Source organism: Megascapheus bottae, chromosome 18 (genome assembly GCF_031878675.1).
Source record: "Megascapheus bottae isolate mThoBot1 chromosome 18, mThoBot2.hap1, whole genome shotgun sequence".
Classification (NCBI taxonomy): Eukaryota; Metazoa; Chordata; class Mammalia; order Rodentia; family Geomyidae; genus Megascapheus; species Megascapheus bottae.
Window position 1 is genome coordinate 33,683,809 of NC_143526.1, and position 19,696 is coordinate 33,703,504.

At 44.1% G+C, this 19,696-nt stretch overlaps 1 protein-coding gene across 2 annotated transcripts in view; it reads left to right on the forward strand.

The window, feature by feature from the left end:
* Ppp1r16b (protein phosphatase 1 regulatory subunit 16B) overlaps window positions 1-19,696 on the forward strand; it is a 97,152-nt gene that overhangs the window by 25,134 nt on the left and 52,322 nt on the right. Inside the window, exons 1-2 of one of the 2 annotated variants that reach the window (XM_090352355.1) lie at window positions 184-279; window positions 2,912-3,259. In XM_090352355.1, the coding sequence (XP_090208481.1) occupies window positions 3,010-3,259 (250 nt within the window). In that variant the 5' untranslated portion in view covers window positions 184-279; window positions 2,912-3,009. Of the gene's footprint in view, window positions 1-183; window positions 280-2,911; window positions 3,260-19,696 lie in introns of those variants that run through there. The other variant, XM_090352354.1, reaches the window with a different exon arrangement.

The window sequence follows — 19,696 nt, forward strand, 5'->3', positions numbered from 1 at the left end:
AAAATGAAGCAAATAACTAGAAGATCGATCCTATGGTTGTACCCTTGGCTATTTATATTGAGAAATGAACATTTGTTGTCACAAAGGCATTTGTCCATGCATGCCATGTCCCCAAACTAGAAATCATCTCCATGTTGTTCAGCAGATGAATGATTGAAGAACACTGGGGGCTCACCTGCACTTGGCAATGAAGGCGTGAACCTTTTATCCACAAGACATTGAGAGGAGTCTGAAGGGAATGACAGGGAGTGGAAAAGCCAGTCCTCAGGTTACCTGCTGGTGGGTTCTGTTTGTCTAAAGGGTTTTTTTGTTTGTTTGTTTTTGAGATGGCAGAAAGCTAACCTTGGGGCACAGATGAGTGATCACCGAGGGCAGGGGCCAGAATGGATGGGGATTGTGATGGTGGCTCTGGGGCTAATGAACTGTTGGCATCTGACTGTGGTGGCAACAGACAGAGCTGGGTTAATATACAAGTAAGAACCTGAATGCCAGGGAAACGGGAGTGGGCTTGGCAGATGGTGAAGTGGTCCCATTCCTGCCCACGATACTGCACAGTAACTTTTGTGATGTCGTCACTGGGGTTCAGCAAAGAAAGTGTACTGGAATCTCTGTATTACATGTTAGCAATAAGACATGACTTTATAATGATCTCAAGTGAAGAAGTTAACTAGAAAGGATTCGAAACAAAAATCATAATGAAAGCAAACAGAAGGCTAGAGGAAAGCTGGTGAGCTTCTCTCCTGCCAAGCTGTGACTAGCTTATTTTGACTTCAGGTAGACCCACTCAAACCTGTGGACCTCTGAACCCTGTGCTATGGTCAAGCCAACCGATCTCCCATCTTCTAGGTTACCCTCCAGTCTCAGGACCAGGAGATTCAGACAGAAGCAGAACCCTGGTCTTTAAACTACTGGGGAAGGGCAGTCCAGACAGAGAGGGTTAGAGGAAGCAGAGGACACGAGAGGTCAATGATTATTTCCTGAAGTTCAAGGTGATCATTATCCTCTTTGAGATAGCCCACCTTTCCCTGTGTGGGTCAACCCACACCCAGCCTGGCCTCCGTTGTCTTCCTCCCTCACTACCTGTCCTTCTTTTCTCCTTTCTTGTTGCTCTCCGGAGCCTGACATTTTTTGGCAAGCTCTTGTTAGTCCTGTAAGTCTTGTAAATCCTGGGAGGTGACAAAGCATTATGCAGGTAGACTTAGAGAAGCTCAAGTGATTGTGCCAAGACCTCTTACTCTCCTCCAATCCCTGCTGTACATCTGAGAACCCACACAGTCTGTACCCATGTGAGGAGCAGCTGGCTTTAGACTCTGGAATTTTCCTGACCTTACATTGGAGATTCATGAGAGCAAGAGATGCTCATCTTTCCCTTTTAGGGGTTTTCCCAAGGAATGAGTAAAACCCCAACTAAGGTTTTTCTAGGCTCTAGAAGTTTAGCAGTTACTTTTTGGTCTAGGGACAGTTTTATCCCTTTAACGTGAGTATCCCAAAGAGCTAGTGCTTTATATGGATTTTTATCTATCAGTATTTGTCATATTGTAAGTGAATACTGGAAAAATTTTAGACTGTACTAATACCTTTAACATACTTGTTGCCTATTTTTAAAAAATGTAACATTTTGCTGGAAAACAAGTCTTTTCTAAAATAAAAAATAGCAAGAAAATAGGCATTATGTACAAAATTTGCAGGCTTTTTTGCACGTCTGTGTGTGTATGTGTGTGTGCGCATACAAATGTGTATGCATGTATATGTGTATGCCAATAATAGAGCTTGGCCATAGGGTCTCATGTTTCTGCTTGTCTTTTCTGGTCAACGCTAGTTTTCTACACTTGAACCACAGCTTCACTTCTGGTTTTCTGGTGGTCAATTGAAGATAAGAGTTTCATGTACTTTCTTACCTGGTCTGGCTTCAAACCACAATCTCAGATCTCAACTTTCTGAGTAGCAAGGATTACAGGTGTGAGCCACCAAGTGCCAGCCTAGCTTTTTTATGGTGAACGGGAGTTAAGATTCTTGGGGATTTTTCTGTACAGGTTGGCTTTGAACCAAGATCCTCAGATCTCAGCCTCCTGAGTAGTTAGGATTACAGGTATGAGCCATCTGCACCCAGCACAAGCTTCTTTTTGTTAGGCCTAGTAGTTGCATTGATACATTTAATATGTAGCAATGTCACTTATCTGTAGCTTTGGACCCACTGTGTCCCTCTGAGATAATCAGAGTAGCATAATCATAGCATTAGTCTATTTCTGCAAATAGTTTTAACCTTGAGGCTCTTGAAACGTCTTGAGGATTCCCCACAGAGCTCCCAGGCCATGCTTTGAGAACCACAGAGGTAGTATGTTATATCTTTTGCTTTCCTTCTGCCTTGGCTATCCCAGCCCCTAATAGCTTACATGCCATAAGGAGCAGAACAAAGAGCTACTGTCAAAGATTTCCAATTTCTGAAGACTTGGCTTCTGTTTGGATGCCCTCAAAAGAGTATCTGGATTTGGGGTTGGGCAGCTCCCATGTTGCTCTGAGCCGCCAAGTACACTTCTGGTTCCAGTGTCCACATATTAAGGCCAGTAAAGGAGGTCAGGTTGCTGGAAAGGCATGGTTCCTGATAGCTGTTTGTGGATAGACAGGTGGACATCCTCCACTATTCCACAGAACTTTTCTAGGATGATATTCTCTAGCTATGCCATCCAATATGGTAGCCACTAGATGCGTGAGGCTATGGAGTCTCTGAAATACTGCCCAGGCCTCACTGATTCCTCCGGGCCACTGCAAAACATTTGCGCGTTTGTCCCACAAGCAATGGAAAACAAAACATTCAACTAAAGGGTTTCAAACCGCAGACAGCCACAGGGTGAAATAATCAGGAATTTTTGAGCCTGACCAGTAGTATCTCCTCCTCTCTTCCCCTCCACAGGCCCCACCATGAGGCCCCAGCCCCTCGGCATCCCTCATGCTCCCCTGGCCCCGGGCGCACCGTGCTAGCCCCAGCCAGGGCGAGGGGAGGCTCCGGCCATGGCCAGCCACGTGGACCTGCTGACCGAGCTGCAGCTGCTGGAGAAGGTGCCCACGCTGGAGCGCCTGCGCGCTGCCCAAAAGCGCCGGGCACAGCAGCTGAAGAAGTGGGCTCAGTATGAGCAGGACCTGCAGCACCGCAAGCGCAAGCATGAGAGGAAGCGCAGCGCGGGTGGCCGCCGCAAGAAGGTGTCCTTCGAGGCCGGGGTGGCGCTGCTGGAGGCCTCACTGAGGAACGACGCAGAGGAAGGTAGGGTTTTCTGTGCGCATGCTTACCCATCGATGTTGGGGGGGGTGGTGGTGATGGTGGTGGCAGGGACCCTTCCATGCGCATACGCATTGGGGCCAAGGCGTCCCTTCCTGAGCTTGCTGTCCAGGTAAGTCCCATTTTGCCCATACATGCCAGCACTAGGGATTCATGTGCATGGACACTGGTGCCCTGGAGATTCCTGCATGCATATGCGCACACTTGTGCAAAGGCGGTCGTGCCCACATGTGCTAGGATTCCAGTTAGGGTGGCAGGCAGGTAGTCTGTAGCTCCTCTCTCCAGTTCTAGGGTGAGTTGATGTGGGAGCGGCCTCACCCATCTTAGGAGGAGGATGTTCCTCGAGGAAAGGCTTTGGCGTTATCTTACACTTTGTTGTTGTTGGAAACAAGGATTCAGCCTTTGGCTAATGAATATCATCATAATAATTTGCCTTCCCGCCCACCCGTGTTTACAACCTACTTCCTGCACAGGGCTGCTCTAGACCAGAGGAATGAACAATTGGATCTGATTTCCTTCCTCTAAGTGCTGGATGCTCCTGGGATCTTGCATTTCTGTTTTCTTTTGTTTTGCTGGTCTTGGGGCTTGAGCTCAGGACCTGGTTGCTGTCACGGAGCTGCTTTTGCTCAAGGCTAGTGCTCTACCACTTGAGCCACAGCTCTACTTCTGCCTTTTTTTTTTATTCTTTTCTTTGCTTTTTTTTGTTTGTAATTTATTACAGATAAGAGTCTCATGGAATTTTCCTGCCTGGACTGGTTTCAAATTGTGATAATCTAGACATGAGCCACTGGCATTGTTTTCATTTTTGGTGGACCCAAATTCAGGGTTATGTCCCTAGCCCTGATTTTGCTTTAGTTACTTTTCCTAAGGATGTGATTTTTTTCCACAAGATCTCAGATAGCAATTCTCATTCTTGTGCCTCCTTTGAAGCTGGCATTACAAGTGTGAACTACAATGCCTAGCCCTAGGATCTTAAGCCCTTCTTCTCTGCAAACCTTCATTCCCTACTCCCGCTGTGTGGTGTTCTTATTTCTCCTTTAGTTATGGGGAAAGAACACAGGGCCTTATCCATGCTCGGCATTGAGCAATACCCACAACCTTGTCTGGTTTTACTAACCTTTGCTACAACAATCATGGTATTGGGAGTGGTTAAGATCATACTTGCAAAATTTTCTTAGATATAGTCCTTTGCGAAACTAAGTAGTTATTAATGTTTTGTCATACTATTAGTATTTTTATTTCACTAAATTCCTAATTGATACTATCTTATCGTGTTCATAAAGTTGGGGAACTAACACATACATGTTACCTAGGATATTTTTAATCTATAACATGAGTGAATAATTGTCTATATGGACCATTCTCAGACTGTATGGGTACTCTATACTTGTTAATTTTTTTTTTTTTTTGGCCAGTCCTGGGCTTGAGCTCAGGGCCTGATCCCTATCCTTGGACTTTCTCAAGGCTAGAGCTCTACCACTTGAGCCTCAGCACCACTTTCAGCTTTTTTCTGTGCATGTGGTACCGAGGAATCCAACCCAGGTCTTTGTGCATGCTAGGCAAGCAATCCCGGCCCCTATACTTAATTTTTATTTCATCGTATTATCTTATTTTTTTTGCCAGTCCTGGGGCTTGAACTTAGGGCCTGAGCAATGTCCATAAGCTTTCTCAAGGCTAGGCCTCTACCACTTGAACCATAGCACCACTTCTGGCTTTTTCTATGTATGTGGTATGCATGCTAGGTAAGCACTCTACCACTAGGCCATATTCCCAGCTCCCTCATTGCATTATCTTATGTGCCCTGTGATCTGGATGTCATGATACTCACGAGCCATGCCTAGTGACATCTACTTCATACTGAGGCTCAGAGAAGTTTAGAACCTGGCCCGAATTGGCAGAGCAGGATCTGAGCTCCCAGTATCCAAGCTGGAGTCTTTAGCATCCTGGCTCTGCATGTTTGATTCTTGTTAAAATGATAAGAGACTGATTTAGCTGAAGTTCTCCTTTGTGGGCATACTACTTCTTACAGCTGAGATCTGTGCACATTCCTTTTGGTCTTTCCCCATTTACCCCCGCAGGCTTTGTCCTATCCCCAAATGTTAGGCTTTCTGTTGTCCCTGGAGCCCATGGAAGGACAAATTGGGAAGTGGTGGCACCTACAGACCAATATGACACTCGGTTTTACAGGCTGAGCATCCCTACCTCTGGAATTTTGACATGTTCCAAAATTTGAAATGTGTTGAGAGCCTATGTGATATAAGTAGGAAAGTCCATATTTCTTTTTTTCATTTTTTCATATTAATTTTTTTGATGATTCTGTCTTTTTTGAAAGGCTTTATTAACACTGATTTTTTTCTTTTTTATTGTAATTAATAGAAGGGTTACATTATATTCGCCATCTAGAAGGTACATTTCTTGACAATCATTACTACCCCTTCTCATGTTTTGTCCCCATTTCCCTCCCCCACCCCTCCCCTCATCTTGTTTTCTCCCTTCCCTATCCTATTTCAAATAAACAAATAAACATATATACAATATATCAGATAACAAGGTAAGATGAGAAATAACATAGTACATTAAGAACAGAAGTCACATCTTATATGGGTCTTGTTTCTATATCCTGGAGTTCCTTTCATTTAGCCTTATCCTATATGGCCTTATGTATCTAGGTTTTGCCTATTGTAAACCTCTGCTAGGAGAGTCCAAGGTTTATATTAATTAATTAATTAATGAGGGAAAACGTTGAGCCTATGTTCCTTTGAATCTGGCTTACTTCACTTAATATGATTTTTCCTAAGTCTTTCCATTTCCTTACAAATGGGCGATGTCTTTCTTTCTGATGGCAGCATAGAATTCCATTGAAACACTGATTTTTATATCATATTTCAGATGTCATGTTTAATAAACAAGTATTCAAGAAAGTGTCTTAGAGCATAATTAAAATTAAGCTGAGGGTTTGTATGTCATATACATATCAATCTATATAATATAACATTATGTCTATAGAGCATATATCCCATCATAGATTTTTTTTTCTTTTTTTTTTTTTTGCCAGTCCTGGGCTTGAGCTCAGGGCCTGAGCACCATTCTTGGACTTTCTCAAGGCTAGAGTTCTATCACTTGAGCCTCAGCACCACTTTCGGCTTTTTCCTATGTATGTGGTACCAAGGAATCGAGCCGGGGTCTTCGTGCATGCTAGGCAAGCACTCTACCACTAGGCCAAACTCCTGGCCCCCCATCATAGATTTTTATGTCTATGTAGTTAAGTCCATATTTCTTGAGTGATAGGTTGCAGGCAAGGCTCGGGTGTGCTCAGAATACCATATAAAATGACCTTTGGTGGGACCTGCCTGTAATCCTAGGACCTGGAAGGCTGATGTAGAAGGATGGTGATTTTGAGGCCAGCTTGGGCTACTTAGTAAGATCTTATCTTAAAGAATCAATTTCAGGCTGTGTGTGTGTGTGCGTGTGTGTGTGTGTGTGTGTGTGTGTGTGTGTGTGAGATAAGTATGTAAGTGACATAGCACAAATGAGTCTCTTGTTGAAACTTGGGTCCTGTCCTTGCCTTGAGATGTCTTATCTTGTGTGTGTGTGTGTGTGTGTGTGTGTGTGTGTGTGTTCTGGTATTGGTGCTTGAACTCAGGGCCTTTTACTCTTGCTTGACTTTTACCGCTCAAGGCTGACACTGTACTACTTCCAGCTTTTGGCTGATTAATGGCAAATAAGAATCATGTGTATTTTTCTGCCCAGACTTGCTTTGAACCATGATCCTCAGATCTCAGCCTTCTCAGTAGCTGGGATTACAAGTGTGAGTTACTGGTGTCATGCGAAGACTTCTCCTTTCATGTGTATGTTATTTATTTCCAAAATCTCAAAGCAATCCCAATCCCAAAGCTCTCTGGGCCCATGCCTTTCCAAACAAAAACACTTAGCCCAGCTTAGCCTTGCCCTTTAGCTTTCTAGAACTCTCTGAGAGCCCTTTCTTTTTCATGTTGGAATCACGGGGCTCTAGGAAATGAGCAATCTGTTCACAGATCCACTCGCTGTAAAATGGCTCAGCTCAGAGGTGTGACGTCCTGGGACAGCTCATTCCCACGTGTGGCTTGCTGAGAGACAAGTGATGTGGCAGTCCCATGTCATTCAGGGGGCGGCTCCTGATGAGGTGTAATTTTGATCGGGGGTGGGGATGGGGGGTTTATCATCTTCTCTCTCCACCCACCCCCTACTCCGGGTTTACTTCTTTCTTCCCTCACCAAATCCCACCTTTCCTCCCTAGGGCATTCTCAGCGATGCTGCCTGTGAGCTGGCTGTCCTGGCTTCCAGGCCCTACCTCTCAGGGACTGTTATGTGCCCACAAAGCTCTGGGCTTGGAGTTCAAGGCTGGAAGTACCACTTTGGACCTAGCCATTTTCCTGGGTCTAGTTCTTCAGTTGTGTAAAATAGAGCTCTGACTGCCTGCTTACCTGCTTGGTAGAGGGTATGGGGAGAATTAGGGCAGATCTTGCATGTCACAACTCTGAATATCCACCCTGAGTCCTGTGCCAGAACAGTAGTATTTTTGACACTTTTTTCTTTCCTTAGAAAGAATTTATTTTGGCAGGGTGCCAGTGGCTCACAGCTATAATCCTAGCTACTCAGGAGGTAGAGATCTGAAGATTGAAGTTCAGAGCCAGCCCTAGCAGGGAAGTCTATAAAACTCTTATCTCCAATTAACCACCAGAAAACTAGAAGTGCCACTGTGGCTCAAAGTGGTAGGGCAGTAGGCTTGAACTGATGATGAGATCAGGGACAGCACCTAGGCCCCGTGTTCAAGCCCCACAACTAACAAAACAAAACAAAACAAAATGCCCTCAAATATACACAAATGCATTCTTACAGAAATTAACAAATGTCTTTACCTCCCTCCCGTTCTTTCTCCTTCCTTACCTTTCTTCCTCCCTCCCTTTCTCCCTCCCTCCTTGCCTCCTTCCCTCCCTCTTTGCCTTCCTCCTTCCTCCTTTTCTCATCCCTCCTTCACTTCCTTCCTTCCTATCTTCTCTCTTGCTCTCTTTCTTCTTTCTTTCTATGGTCATTACTTGCTAGTTTGATGTTTTTACCATTCACTTACTTTGGTATTTGTGAATTTGGAGAAATCTAGAGCTGTTTTTTTCTTCTTTGAGATTTTACTTAAATGATAACAGACTGGATGTCTAAAGTTTTCTTTCTTTTCACACAACAGAATGTCTTAAAAATATTTTCTTGTCAGTATACATACAATGCAAGATATATATATATATATACACACACACACATATATATATATATATATATATATATATATATATATATCTTGCATTGTTCTTTTTCTTAGTGCAGGTCCTGGGGCTTGAAGTCAGAGCTTGTGTGCTATCCCTGAGCTTTTTTTAACTCAAAGCTATGGCTCTACCACTTGAGCCACAGATATATTTCTGATATTTTTGGTGGTTTCATGAATTTTTCTGCCCAGGCTGTCTTTGAACTACGATCCTTAGAACTCAGCTTCCTGAGTAGCTAGGATTACAGGCTTGAGCCATTGGCATCCATCTTTCTGCACCATTCATTTTAGCCACTGTGTAGTACTCTCTAGTATGCTTTCACCAGAATTTTTAAATAGTCCTGTACTGGGGCTTGAACTCAGGGCCTAGGAGCTTTTCCACTCAAGGCTGGTTCTCTATCACTTTTTTTTTTTTTGGTTGTGACACTTGAACTCTTGGCCTGGGTGCTGTCCCTGAGCTCTTCAGCTCAAGGGTACCACCCTACCCTTGAGCCTCAGCACTATTACTAGTCCTCTAGCATTTGGGTCACAACTATACTTCTAGCTTTTTGGTGGTTAATAGGAGATAAGAGTTGAACAGACTTTCTTCCCTGTGCTGGCTTCAAACTATGATCCTCAGATCTCAGCCTCCTGTGTAGCTGGGATTACAGGGATGGGCCACCAGCATCCAGCTTTTAATAGTTCTCTATTGATTTCTCCAGTAGTTTTTGCTAACCATGAACATTTTGTGCACAAGACAAATATTTGTGTGGACCAAATGTGGGAAAATAAGGCTGCTGGATTGAAGTGCCAAACTCATAGGCTGGTCCCCTTAGCTCTGGAGACAGTGGCAGGGGGCTGGAGGACAGAACAGGGTGTTCTGCAGCATGCTATGGAGATGGGATGAAATGTGCCCCTAGGGTCCTGGTGTGTGGGTTGGGGGTGGGTCTTGCCCCAATCTTCCTGACAGCCCATCAGAGCCCACTGAGCCTAGCTGGCTGTGACCAGCTTTCTGCTTGTTGGTGAAGCTGGCACTGGAGTGGCTGCTGAGGCGTTAGCTCACCATGAAGTGGGAGCTGGGAGCGGCTGCTCCCCCGTTCCCCTGAGCTCCGAGCATCCTCTGAGTCACCCTTCCCCACCTGCCTGGTGAGTGTGAGCTGCTCTCCAGAGAGAGAGGCAGAGCTAGGAACTTACCCAGCTCCCTTCTCTGGCCCTGGATTGCCTTTAGACTAACAGGCTCGACCTCTGACCTGCCCAAACCCCACTTGAGCAGCGTGGATTGCCCATTGTCCAGGCAGCTCTAGCTTAGCCCTTGCTGGCTCTCTCTCCCCTCCTACCCCTGGCCTCTGCTTGGGCAGTTCCCTCTGGAACACATCCCTGACTGCTACCTTTAGCTCTTCATGGCTGAGTATGGCATGGTGAGCCACCAATGAGATGCTTAAAGAAAAACTCAATATGCAGCTGGTGTTCTTTGCCAGGAGTCAGACTGTAGCTAGTCCATTCTCTAAGATCCAAATCCCAGTGTCAGTGTTTTACTAGCTGTGCACTCCCAGGAAAGTGACTTGACTTCTCGGGGCCTCTGTTTTTCCACTTGTAAACGAGTGGGACTGTGGTACTTGTGCCCCATAAGGTGGCCGAGGGGTTCAGTGCAGTTGGTCAGTATTCAGATGTTGAGATAAGAAATAGACCAAGTAGATAGAAATGGTTATTCCTGTATTATCTGCAATATCTTATTAGTATATGGTAATAAGATTATGTAATAATGCTCCCTCTTCATGATTATTTATCAGGTGTTTGCTTTGTGCCAGGGCACCTGCTCTTGTGTATATGATTTTCCTTAATCCCCACAGACATTCCTTGAAGTTAGATGTACGGTTTCCACCCTACTTCTAAAAAAAGGGGGCTTAATTTATATAATGTATCATAAGATTTAAGATTTTATAATATATCATAAGATCTGAAAAGGGTTTAATTTACATAATGTATCATAAGATTTGCACCTTTTAACTTTAAATTCAGTGGTTTTTCAAGATATTCACATGGTTATATGTCCATCAGCACAGTCCAGTTTTTTTTGTATGTGTGTGGGTGTCAGTTGTGAGGCTTGACCTCTGGGCCTGGGTTCTGTCCCTGAATTCTTTTGCTCAAAGCTAATATTCTACCACTTTAAGTCACAGTGCTACTTCCAGTTTTCTGGTGGTTAATTGGAGATAAGAGTCTCATGAACTTTCCTCCAGGCTGGCTTTGAACTGCGATCCTCAGATCTCAGCCTCTTGAGTAGCTAAGATTACAGGAGAGCCACCAGTACCTGGCTCACACTACAGTTTTAAAACATGTTCATCACCCCAAAGAAGCACCTTGTGTTTGTGCATTGAGTCTCAAGTCTTACACTGGCCTAGGCCTCATCTACATTCTGTTTTTCTGTATTTACTTTTTATGAATTTCTCAGTCACAGAAAATTATGGTGCTCTATGGCTGGCCGCTTTCATTTAGAGTAACATTTTCAAGGCTCATCCAGCCTGTGTTGTAAATCAGTGCTTGCTTTCTTTTCATTGTTGTGTCGTGCTCTGCTGAATAGACATACCGCATGCTGAATCAGATGCTTGATTATTTGGACTGTTGCCAAGAGCAACTATGTTAAGAGCTCGTATGTGTATGTGCAGGTTTTTATGTGGACCTATGCTCTCATCTTTAATCCTGGAAACGGAGTTGCTGGTCTTATGGCCCACTTATGTTTAACTCCTTAAGACACAGCTAAAGTTTCCTTCTTTTTCTTTTTTCTTTTCTCCTCCTCCTCCTCCTCCTCCTCCTCCTCCTCCTCCTCCTCCTCCTCCTCCTCCTCCTCCTTCTTTTTGTCTGTTGTGGGGCTTGAACTCTGGAGCTATCCCTGAGCTCTTCAAATCAAGGCTACCACCCTACCCCATGGGCCTGGGCATTGTCCCTGAGCGCTTCAGTTCAAGGCTGCTGCCCTACCTCTTGAACAACACTGCCACTTCCCATTTTCTAGAGTTTAATTCTGGATAAGAGCCTCATGTTTTTTAGTGCCTGGGCTGGCTTTGAACAGTGATCCTCAGATCTCAGCCTTCTGAGTAGCTAGGATTATAGCTGTCTGGCTTTGACTTTCAGTGATTTTTGTCAGGTGCCAGTGGCTCACGCCTATAATCCTAGCTACTCAGGAGTGTGAGATATGAGGACTGAGATTCAAAGCCAGTCCAGGCAGGAAAGTCCATGAACCTCTTATCTGCAATTAACTGCCAAAAAAGTAGATCTGTAGTTCAAGTGGTAGAGTGTTAAGCCTTTAGCAAAAAGAGCCCAGGGATAGTGCCAGGCTCCGAGTTCAAGCTCCAGTATCAGCACTCAGAAAGACAAAAGAAAACACAGAAAGACCAAACACACAGAGCATGAGATAGAGAATTAAAATTGAAGAATTAAGATGAACATTTACTGAATTAGAGTAATAAGCTCATCATCTATTAAACCAATTGTCTATCCCTGCATAGCGGCAGCTTAGCTGGGGGTTCTGGCTCAGGCTCTTACATGCTATGCTGACTTCCAGGCTCACTCTCCCTTTCAAGATGGGGTGTTGACCTGGCTCTTGGCAGACTTCACTTTGGTCTACCTGAGCCTCTCTGCAGGGCCTCTTGAGTGTCCTCTTTGCATGACTGGGCAGGTGGCAGTACAGAGAGTGATGGAAGGAGTACAGGAAGCCACGATGACCTTGTAACCTTGGAAATCATGTACTGTGCTCTGCTTGGTAGATGTGACTCACTTGGTGCAGCCCACACTCGAGGGGAGGGAGGGTGCCCCATCTCCCAAAGGAGGAATTTGTGGACATGTTTCAAAGATGCCACATGCTCACAGAAGTATTTTTATAAAAAGTCATGATTTTTCTTTTTCAAAACAAAAAATAGTGAATTGTCTTGTTTTATACTTTTTAAGATCTGTGTGTGTGTGTGTGTGTGTTGTGTGTGTGTGTGTTGTGTGTGTGTGTGTGTGTGTGTGGTACTAAGGCTTGAATCAGCCTGACACTGTCACTTGGCTCCCCCCCCCCACCCCGTCAAGGTTGTGCTCTACCACTTGAGCCATACCTCCACTTCTGGCTGTCCGATGTTAATTGGAGATGAGAGTTTCACAGTCTTTGCCTGGGCTAGCTTCAAATCTTGATCTCAGATCTCAGCCATCAGAGCATCTAGGATTATTGGTATCAACCACCAGTGTTTGGCTTGTCCATTTTTTTCTACGAATGTAGCTCTTTTTCTTACTGAATGGAATGGTTGTGTGTTGGTGTGTTTGAGAGGAGAGAATGATTGACAAGATAACTCTTTGGTGTTGCTTTTGGCTCATGTATTTTCTGCCATATATAGTCATGTGTTTGCAATGACTTTTTGTTTAAGTATGGTGTTTTTTTTTTCTTTTTCTTTTTTCTTTTTGGGCAGCGCTGGAGATTGAACCCAGTGTCTTCCATATGCTATGAAAGCATTCAACCTCTGAGCATGTTTATTGTAGAGGTTTTGTGCTTCAGGGCTTTAAATCTATCTATACTAGCTTTTCTCCTCTGTTGGTTTGTTCTATGCTTTTATGCCTTAAAGCAAGGGCCAGAAAGCTATAACCTGCAGGCCAAATCTTCCAGCTGTCTGTTTTTATAAAGTTTTATTGGAACATAGCCACATCCATTTATTTACATATTGCCTATGGCTGCTTTTACACCACAGTGACACAGATGAGTTTTTGTAACCGAAACCATATGGCCTGAAACAATGACAGTACTTACTGTCTTGCCCTTTCTAGAAAAAAAGCCTGTCAACTCTTACTCCAATGTTTTCTTATCTAACAATGTCTATTAACCAATACTTTTTTCTAAATAATGTGGCCTCATTTAAATAATTAAGTGTGTGATCCCTCTGAAATGCATTTCAATTTCAAGTGGTGAACAACAACAAACTCTCTTTGTTTTGTTTTCAGAGTTATCAGTGATACCAGCATGCCTCATTTTCCTGTAAATTTGTGTTGCTATCTGCATTTCTATCTGCCTAGCTGTCTTTTTTTTTTTTGCCAGTCCTGGAGCCTGAACTCACTGCCTGGGCACTGTCCTTGAGTTATCTCAAGGCTAGTGCTCTACTCCTTGAGCCACAGTACCACTTCCTGCTTTTTCTATGTATGTGGTACCGAGGAATCAAACCCAGGGCTTCATGCGTGCTAGGTGAGCTCTCTATCACTAGGCCACACTCCTATCCCCTCCTCAGCTTTCTGTTGTGTCTTCATGTATAGTGCAACAAATCCTTACTCAAGTTCCTTCCACAACCTCCTCTCTTTTTCTTTTGCTACCCATATCAGGGCTTGAACACAGGGTCCCATGCTCTCCCTCAGCCTTTTCTGTCATGGCTAGTCTTCTACCACTCCAGCCATACTTCTAGTAAGGCCTTCTTGTTGGTTAATTGAAGATATAGTCTTGCAGACTTTTCTTCCTGGGCTGGCTTCAAATTTTGATCTTCACATTTCAGCCTCCTGAGTAGGTAGGATTATGGCTGTCATCTATCAGCACTTGAAAAATTCTTTTTTTTGGTGGAAAAAAAATCTGTTCTTGGTTGTTTTCAGTCATTCATATAATACATAGGACAATTTGGTCGCATTTTCTTCTGAATTTCAAAAGTTTAGAGGTACTAATTGGTGTTATAAGGAATTCAGTAAATTGATTTGGATCAAATTTTCATAAATTTTGCTAAGCGGGCACATGGAGAATGACTCCGAAAAGTTTCCTTCCATACCCTTAGGAAAGCTAGAAGGTTGTTTTTTTTTTTCCCTCCTGAAAGGCCTGTTTACTTGAGAGGGGAGAGCTTGTGATAGTTGTATATTAAGGTTATATCCAGCCACTTTAGTTTTTTTTTTTCTTGTAGTAGGTTCTCAGGGTTGTCAGTGTAGAAAAGAATATAATCTGCAGTTCCTAAGAGTGTTTTACACACACACACACACACACACACACACACAGACACATAGACACTCACAGACAGACAGACAGACACATTACTTTGAGATTTGTAAACATGCTCTTCTTTCTTCATATCCTCCCTAAAGTCTGATCCAGCTTAACTTAGAGTGAGTCCAATTGTCACTTTTCTCATTGTGGTTCAATTTGTCTGTCAGCATAGCCCATGACACCCACCCTTCCCCAAAGTTGTAAAGTTTATTTCCAACATAGTGTCCGTTGTGAATTTTGGACTTGAATGATGAATTATGACTTTTTTAAATGTCCCCAGTGACAGAAATTCCAGCTAACTGAGGCAGGGTTTTATGATCTGAAAAGTTCAAGGAGCTCACAGCTTCAGGTACACATGAATACAAAGGGTTACAAAAAAAAAATCTTAAGTTAGACAACCATCACTAATCTATCCTAACAGTAGCAGTCTTTTGTCCCAGGTTCAGCTGTTTCCATAATTGAATCTCTACCACTTGACTTATGCCTCTGGTTCTTTTTGCTTTTAGTTTAGTTTTTTTTTTTTAAATTCAGATAGTGTCTTATGGCTGTCCATGAATGAGCCAGGCCACATGGGATCAGAGTCTAGCAAAGCCACTTTGCACAGGACATAGCATTCACATACTGTGACATAAAGATATTGTAAAGATGGCCTTGCCAAGAATGCGCTCCAGAGAAAGGAGGCGAGGAGACCATTTATGAGCATTGCTATTTAGTCCTTTTCAGAGGAGAGGACACTGTGACCAATAACTTTGAATGCTTGCATCCTGTTGCTAAGCATAATCTAATTACGGAGAAAGGAGAGTTTGACCCCTCTTGGCATAATTCCCTCAGACACGATGACTGCACACCTCCTCACGGCCTTCTCATTACAAGTTCCATTTCAGCTAGGTCTGCTGCCTATAGGCACAGAATGAGTTAACCATGCTTCAGTGAATCTCTTGCCAAAGAAGGCGATTCTCATTTCCTGTCATCCCCGTACTGTGCAGTAGCCTCATGATATTAGATAGTGTAAAACTCATCTTGGGAGCAGAATACTTGGTGTAGTTTTGTCATCCATGAAGCTGATGCTGTCATAAATGCTTGTGGGGGAAATTCAGCCAACTGGAAGTCCCTTTGCACTGGCTCCAGATTCCAACTTCATGCTGCTCAGCCTCTCCCTAGGGTGTCATAAAAACACCGATGAGGGGGCTTACCAAAGACTCTTTCTTTTTCTTTTCTTTTCTTTTTCTTTTTGACAGTCCTGGGGCTTGAACTCAAGGCCTGGGCATTCTTTTGCTCAAGGCTAGCACTCCACCACTTGAGCCACATCACTACTTCTGGTTTATGTGGTACTGAAGAATTCAACCCAGGGTTTCATGCATGCTAGGCAAGCACTCCACCACTAAGCCACATGGTCACTAGTCCTTCGGGTCTCTGGTGGCATCATAGTACATCATGGAAAGGAGGCCTGCTCACTTCCTTTCAGCTGGGAAACAAAGCCAGATAGAGAATGGTGTCTCTGGACTGTGATCCTCCTTTCCTCCAGTGTCCCCTTCAAAGTCACACCTCCCCATCCCCTACCATGACCTACTTTCCTTCCATTAGGTTCCACCTCCTCAAGGTTCTACCATCTCCCCAAAATACCGCTGACTGATGACTAAACCTTCAACACATGGGCCTTGGCGAGCATTCCAGATCCAAACAACAGTAGCTCCTCTCTCTGAAATTTCCTGGCCTAAAGAACTCATGGAGAGAAATAGAAATGTTTCTGACATGACTTATTCCTGCTTGCTGTTTAAGGGCCCCTGTTTCCTTCTGGATAACATGGGGAGAATGGCCCCTACTTCTGTCAAAGAAACAGAGCAGAGGCTCTTTATACCCATGAACACTCCAGCTCTTCTCCCAACAACTGCCAAAGCCTAATCATCCACCAACCATGTAGAGGAAAGTTCGGGTTTGAGAAGCTGAAGAACATTCTAGAACTTTCTCTCCTATGCCATGTGTGGGCCAATAATAGAGCTAGTGCCACTGTCCCCTGCCTTATCTACTACATTTGGCTTACGGGAGTTAGCATCCAGAGCAGAGGTGAAGAGTGAAGTATGAAAGCTGCTTGGTAGGAGAAGGGCAAAGGCACTTTTGTCATTTGCAAAAGAAAAGCCAAGTTACACTCAGATCTGATTGAGGCAGTCCTTTGAGAGACACACTGGACTGTCTTTGTGCTTAGGGCCACTGAATTCCCTGGATACCATAAAGGCAGGAATGGCAGGTCTCTGTGTGAGTCACCGTGAAACACTGTGCATCATGTCAGCTCTTGTTGCATAACGACTCCCCTGAAACAGTGAACAGCTTACTATTTCCCAATTATTCTGTGGCCTGACTAGGCGCTTCTGCTACTTCTTGTGTCCCGGAGCAGGCTTGAGTGTTGAAGGCATTGTTGCCCCAATAAAGCAATATTCAGTAGTTGAGCTCTGGCCTAAGCTATGTGTTCATCTATGGATGTATTCATAACGCAGTGGACCATTTGCGGGGTGGGGGGGTTAGACACTGTAAGAGATGGGGCCCAGTTGGAAGAAGTTAGATCACTCTGGGTGTGCCTTTCAAGGTGTTTCTCGTCCTTGCTCCTTCCTTCCTTTCCTCTCTCTCAACTCTTGGCCATGATGAGGTGAGCAGCCTTGCTCTGCCGTGCCCTTCTGCTGTGATGCAGCTGACTATGGGTGAAAACCTTCAATATGATGAACCCAGATGAATCTTTCCAGGTCCAGAGCTGGTGGCTCATGCCTGTAATCTGAGCTTCTCAAGGAGGCTGAGATCTGAGGATCAAAGTTCAAAACGAACTCAGGCAGGAAAGTCTTTGAGACTCTTTATCTCCAGTCAACCAGCAAAAAGCCAGAAGTGGAGATGTCACTCAAGTGGCAGAGCACTAGTCCTGAGCAAAAAAGCTAAGAGACAATGTCCGGGCCTTTGCTTTTTCTTTTTCTTTTCCCTCCCTTCCTTTGGTTCTTTTCCTCAGGTACTTTTTCATTATACTTAACTAATAAGCTGACTAACACTTTTTGCTTGAATTCACTCTTTTTGTTGTTTTTGGTTTTGGGGCTTGAACTTGGGGCCTGCGAGCTATCCCTGAGCTTTGTTTGCTCAAGGCTAGTGCTCTACCACTTTGAATCACAGCACCACTTTTGGTTTTCTAATGGTTAATTGGAGGTAAGAGTCTTAAGAACTTTTCTGCCCAGGCTGGCTTTGAACTATGATCCCTTGGTCTCAACTCTCTAAGTAGCTAGGACTACGGGCATGAGCCACCAGTGCCCGGCCTGAGTTTACTCTTGAGGCCATAGTTACCACAGGGTCAGCCAGTGTTTTAGCTCTGTGAATCTCCCTTGGTCTCTTTCTCCATGTGATCTTTTATCCAGGATAGTGGTCCCAGGTTCAAGAAGAAAGCCCAGGTGCACAAGAAGTTATCAAGGTCTCCACTCTATCCGATTTGCTGATGTCTCATTGGACAGAGTGAGTGACATGGCCAAGTTTAGAGTCAGTACGGGAGGAACCTGTGCAGGAGCATGCCTACTGAAAAGGGTCATCGTTGTTATAATCTACATGCATTTAGACTTTTTTTTCTTTTTAAAATATTTTTATTGTAATTAATAGAAAGATTACATTATATTCGCTAGATAGAAGGTGGATTACTTAGTAATCATTGCTACCCCTTTAGACTTTTTTTTTTCTTTTTGCCAGACCTGGGGCTTGAACTCAAGGCCTGGGCACTGGCCACTTGAGCCACAGCACCACTTCCAGCCTTTTCTGTGTATGGGGTACCAAGGAATTGAGCCCAGGGCTTTGTGCCTGCTAGGCTAGCACTCAACCACTAGAGGTTACCTTCCCAGACCCTTAGACTTTGCTATTCTTTAGGCTGGGATTCTAACAACACAGTGTGATAATCCTGAGCATGGCATGCAGCTCAGACGCACGATTTGCCCTTGATATCCCTAAAATGTCTGAGATCTATTGCGTGCAGCAAACACTATGACCAAATCCTCCCTCTGGGACCCCTGGATCCCTGGGTTGAGGACGCACACATACAGTTGACAGACTTGAGTGCAGGAGAATGGTGCTTTTGCTTATTTAATTTTATTGCTTATTAGCTGCCTAGCCATAACATTGATTTGTGTGATTTCATAAGATCATGTTGAACTCTCAATAATTGGGGTTAAAGTCTGGATCAATGTTGAAACAGAAACACGAATAGAAAAATAATCATCAGGCAGATGGAATGAATTATTCACAAATGCAGCATGTTCAGCAATAAAGCCTTGGAGAGAGTGTGTGTGGTGTGTGGGAAACTGAAGGGCCTTAGAGGAAAGATGATGGTTTCTGGGGTTAAGAACTTGCAGTCAGACACAATGGGCAAATTACCTGACCTCTCTTAAATGCAGATTCCTCATCTGTACAGTGGGCTGAATGATATTGAGGAAGGCTGGGGGTTAGAACTATTCATACATGGACAGTAAGCGCCATCAAAGTATGTGTAATTACTACCCACCCTTAGCTTTGGTTGCAGTAGACCAGAAGCAAGGTTAAGAGCTCTTCCTTTTGTAGGTCACCCTCATTGTCATGTGTACATTTTTTTCCTGCTTACTTAAGACTAGCTTCCTGTCAATCATTCATGTGAATCTTTTTTATTTTTGCTATAGTCCTTTGCACTTTGGTACAAAAGATTTCTTCACCCCCCCCCCACCGAAGCGTTCATTGTAAACCAGAGGGGAAAATCAAGGGTTTTCTGACTCACATAATATATCACTTAAACTCTGCTTACACTAGAGAGCTCTTTCAGAGTCTTTCTCCAACCCCATCCCCTCTTTTGGCAGTTCTGTTCGAACTCAGAGCCTTGGGCTTCTTAAACAGGCAATTTTTCCACCAAGTCACAGTTTCAACCCTGATTTTTTTAGTGGTTGTCTTTGAGAGAGGGTTTTGTTTTCTGTTGGGGTGAGTCTGGCTGTGCTGCATCTATGTTAGGTTTCTTGGTAGCTAGGATTACAGGCGTTCTCCACTGTGTCCATATCTTTATTGACACTCGGTCTCAAGAGCTTTTTCTTGCCCAGGCTGGCCTCCAGTGGCAGACTCAACAATCTCAGCCTCCGAAGTGGCTACAGTTAAAAGATGAGAGCCATGGGCTTCCATCATCTCTTCAGCTAGTCTTGAATAT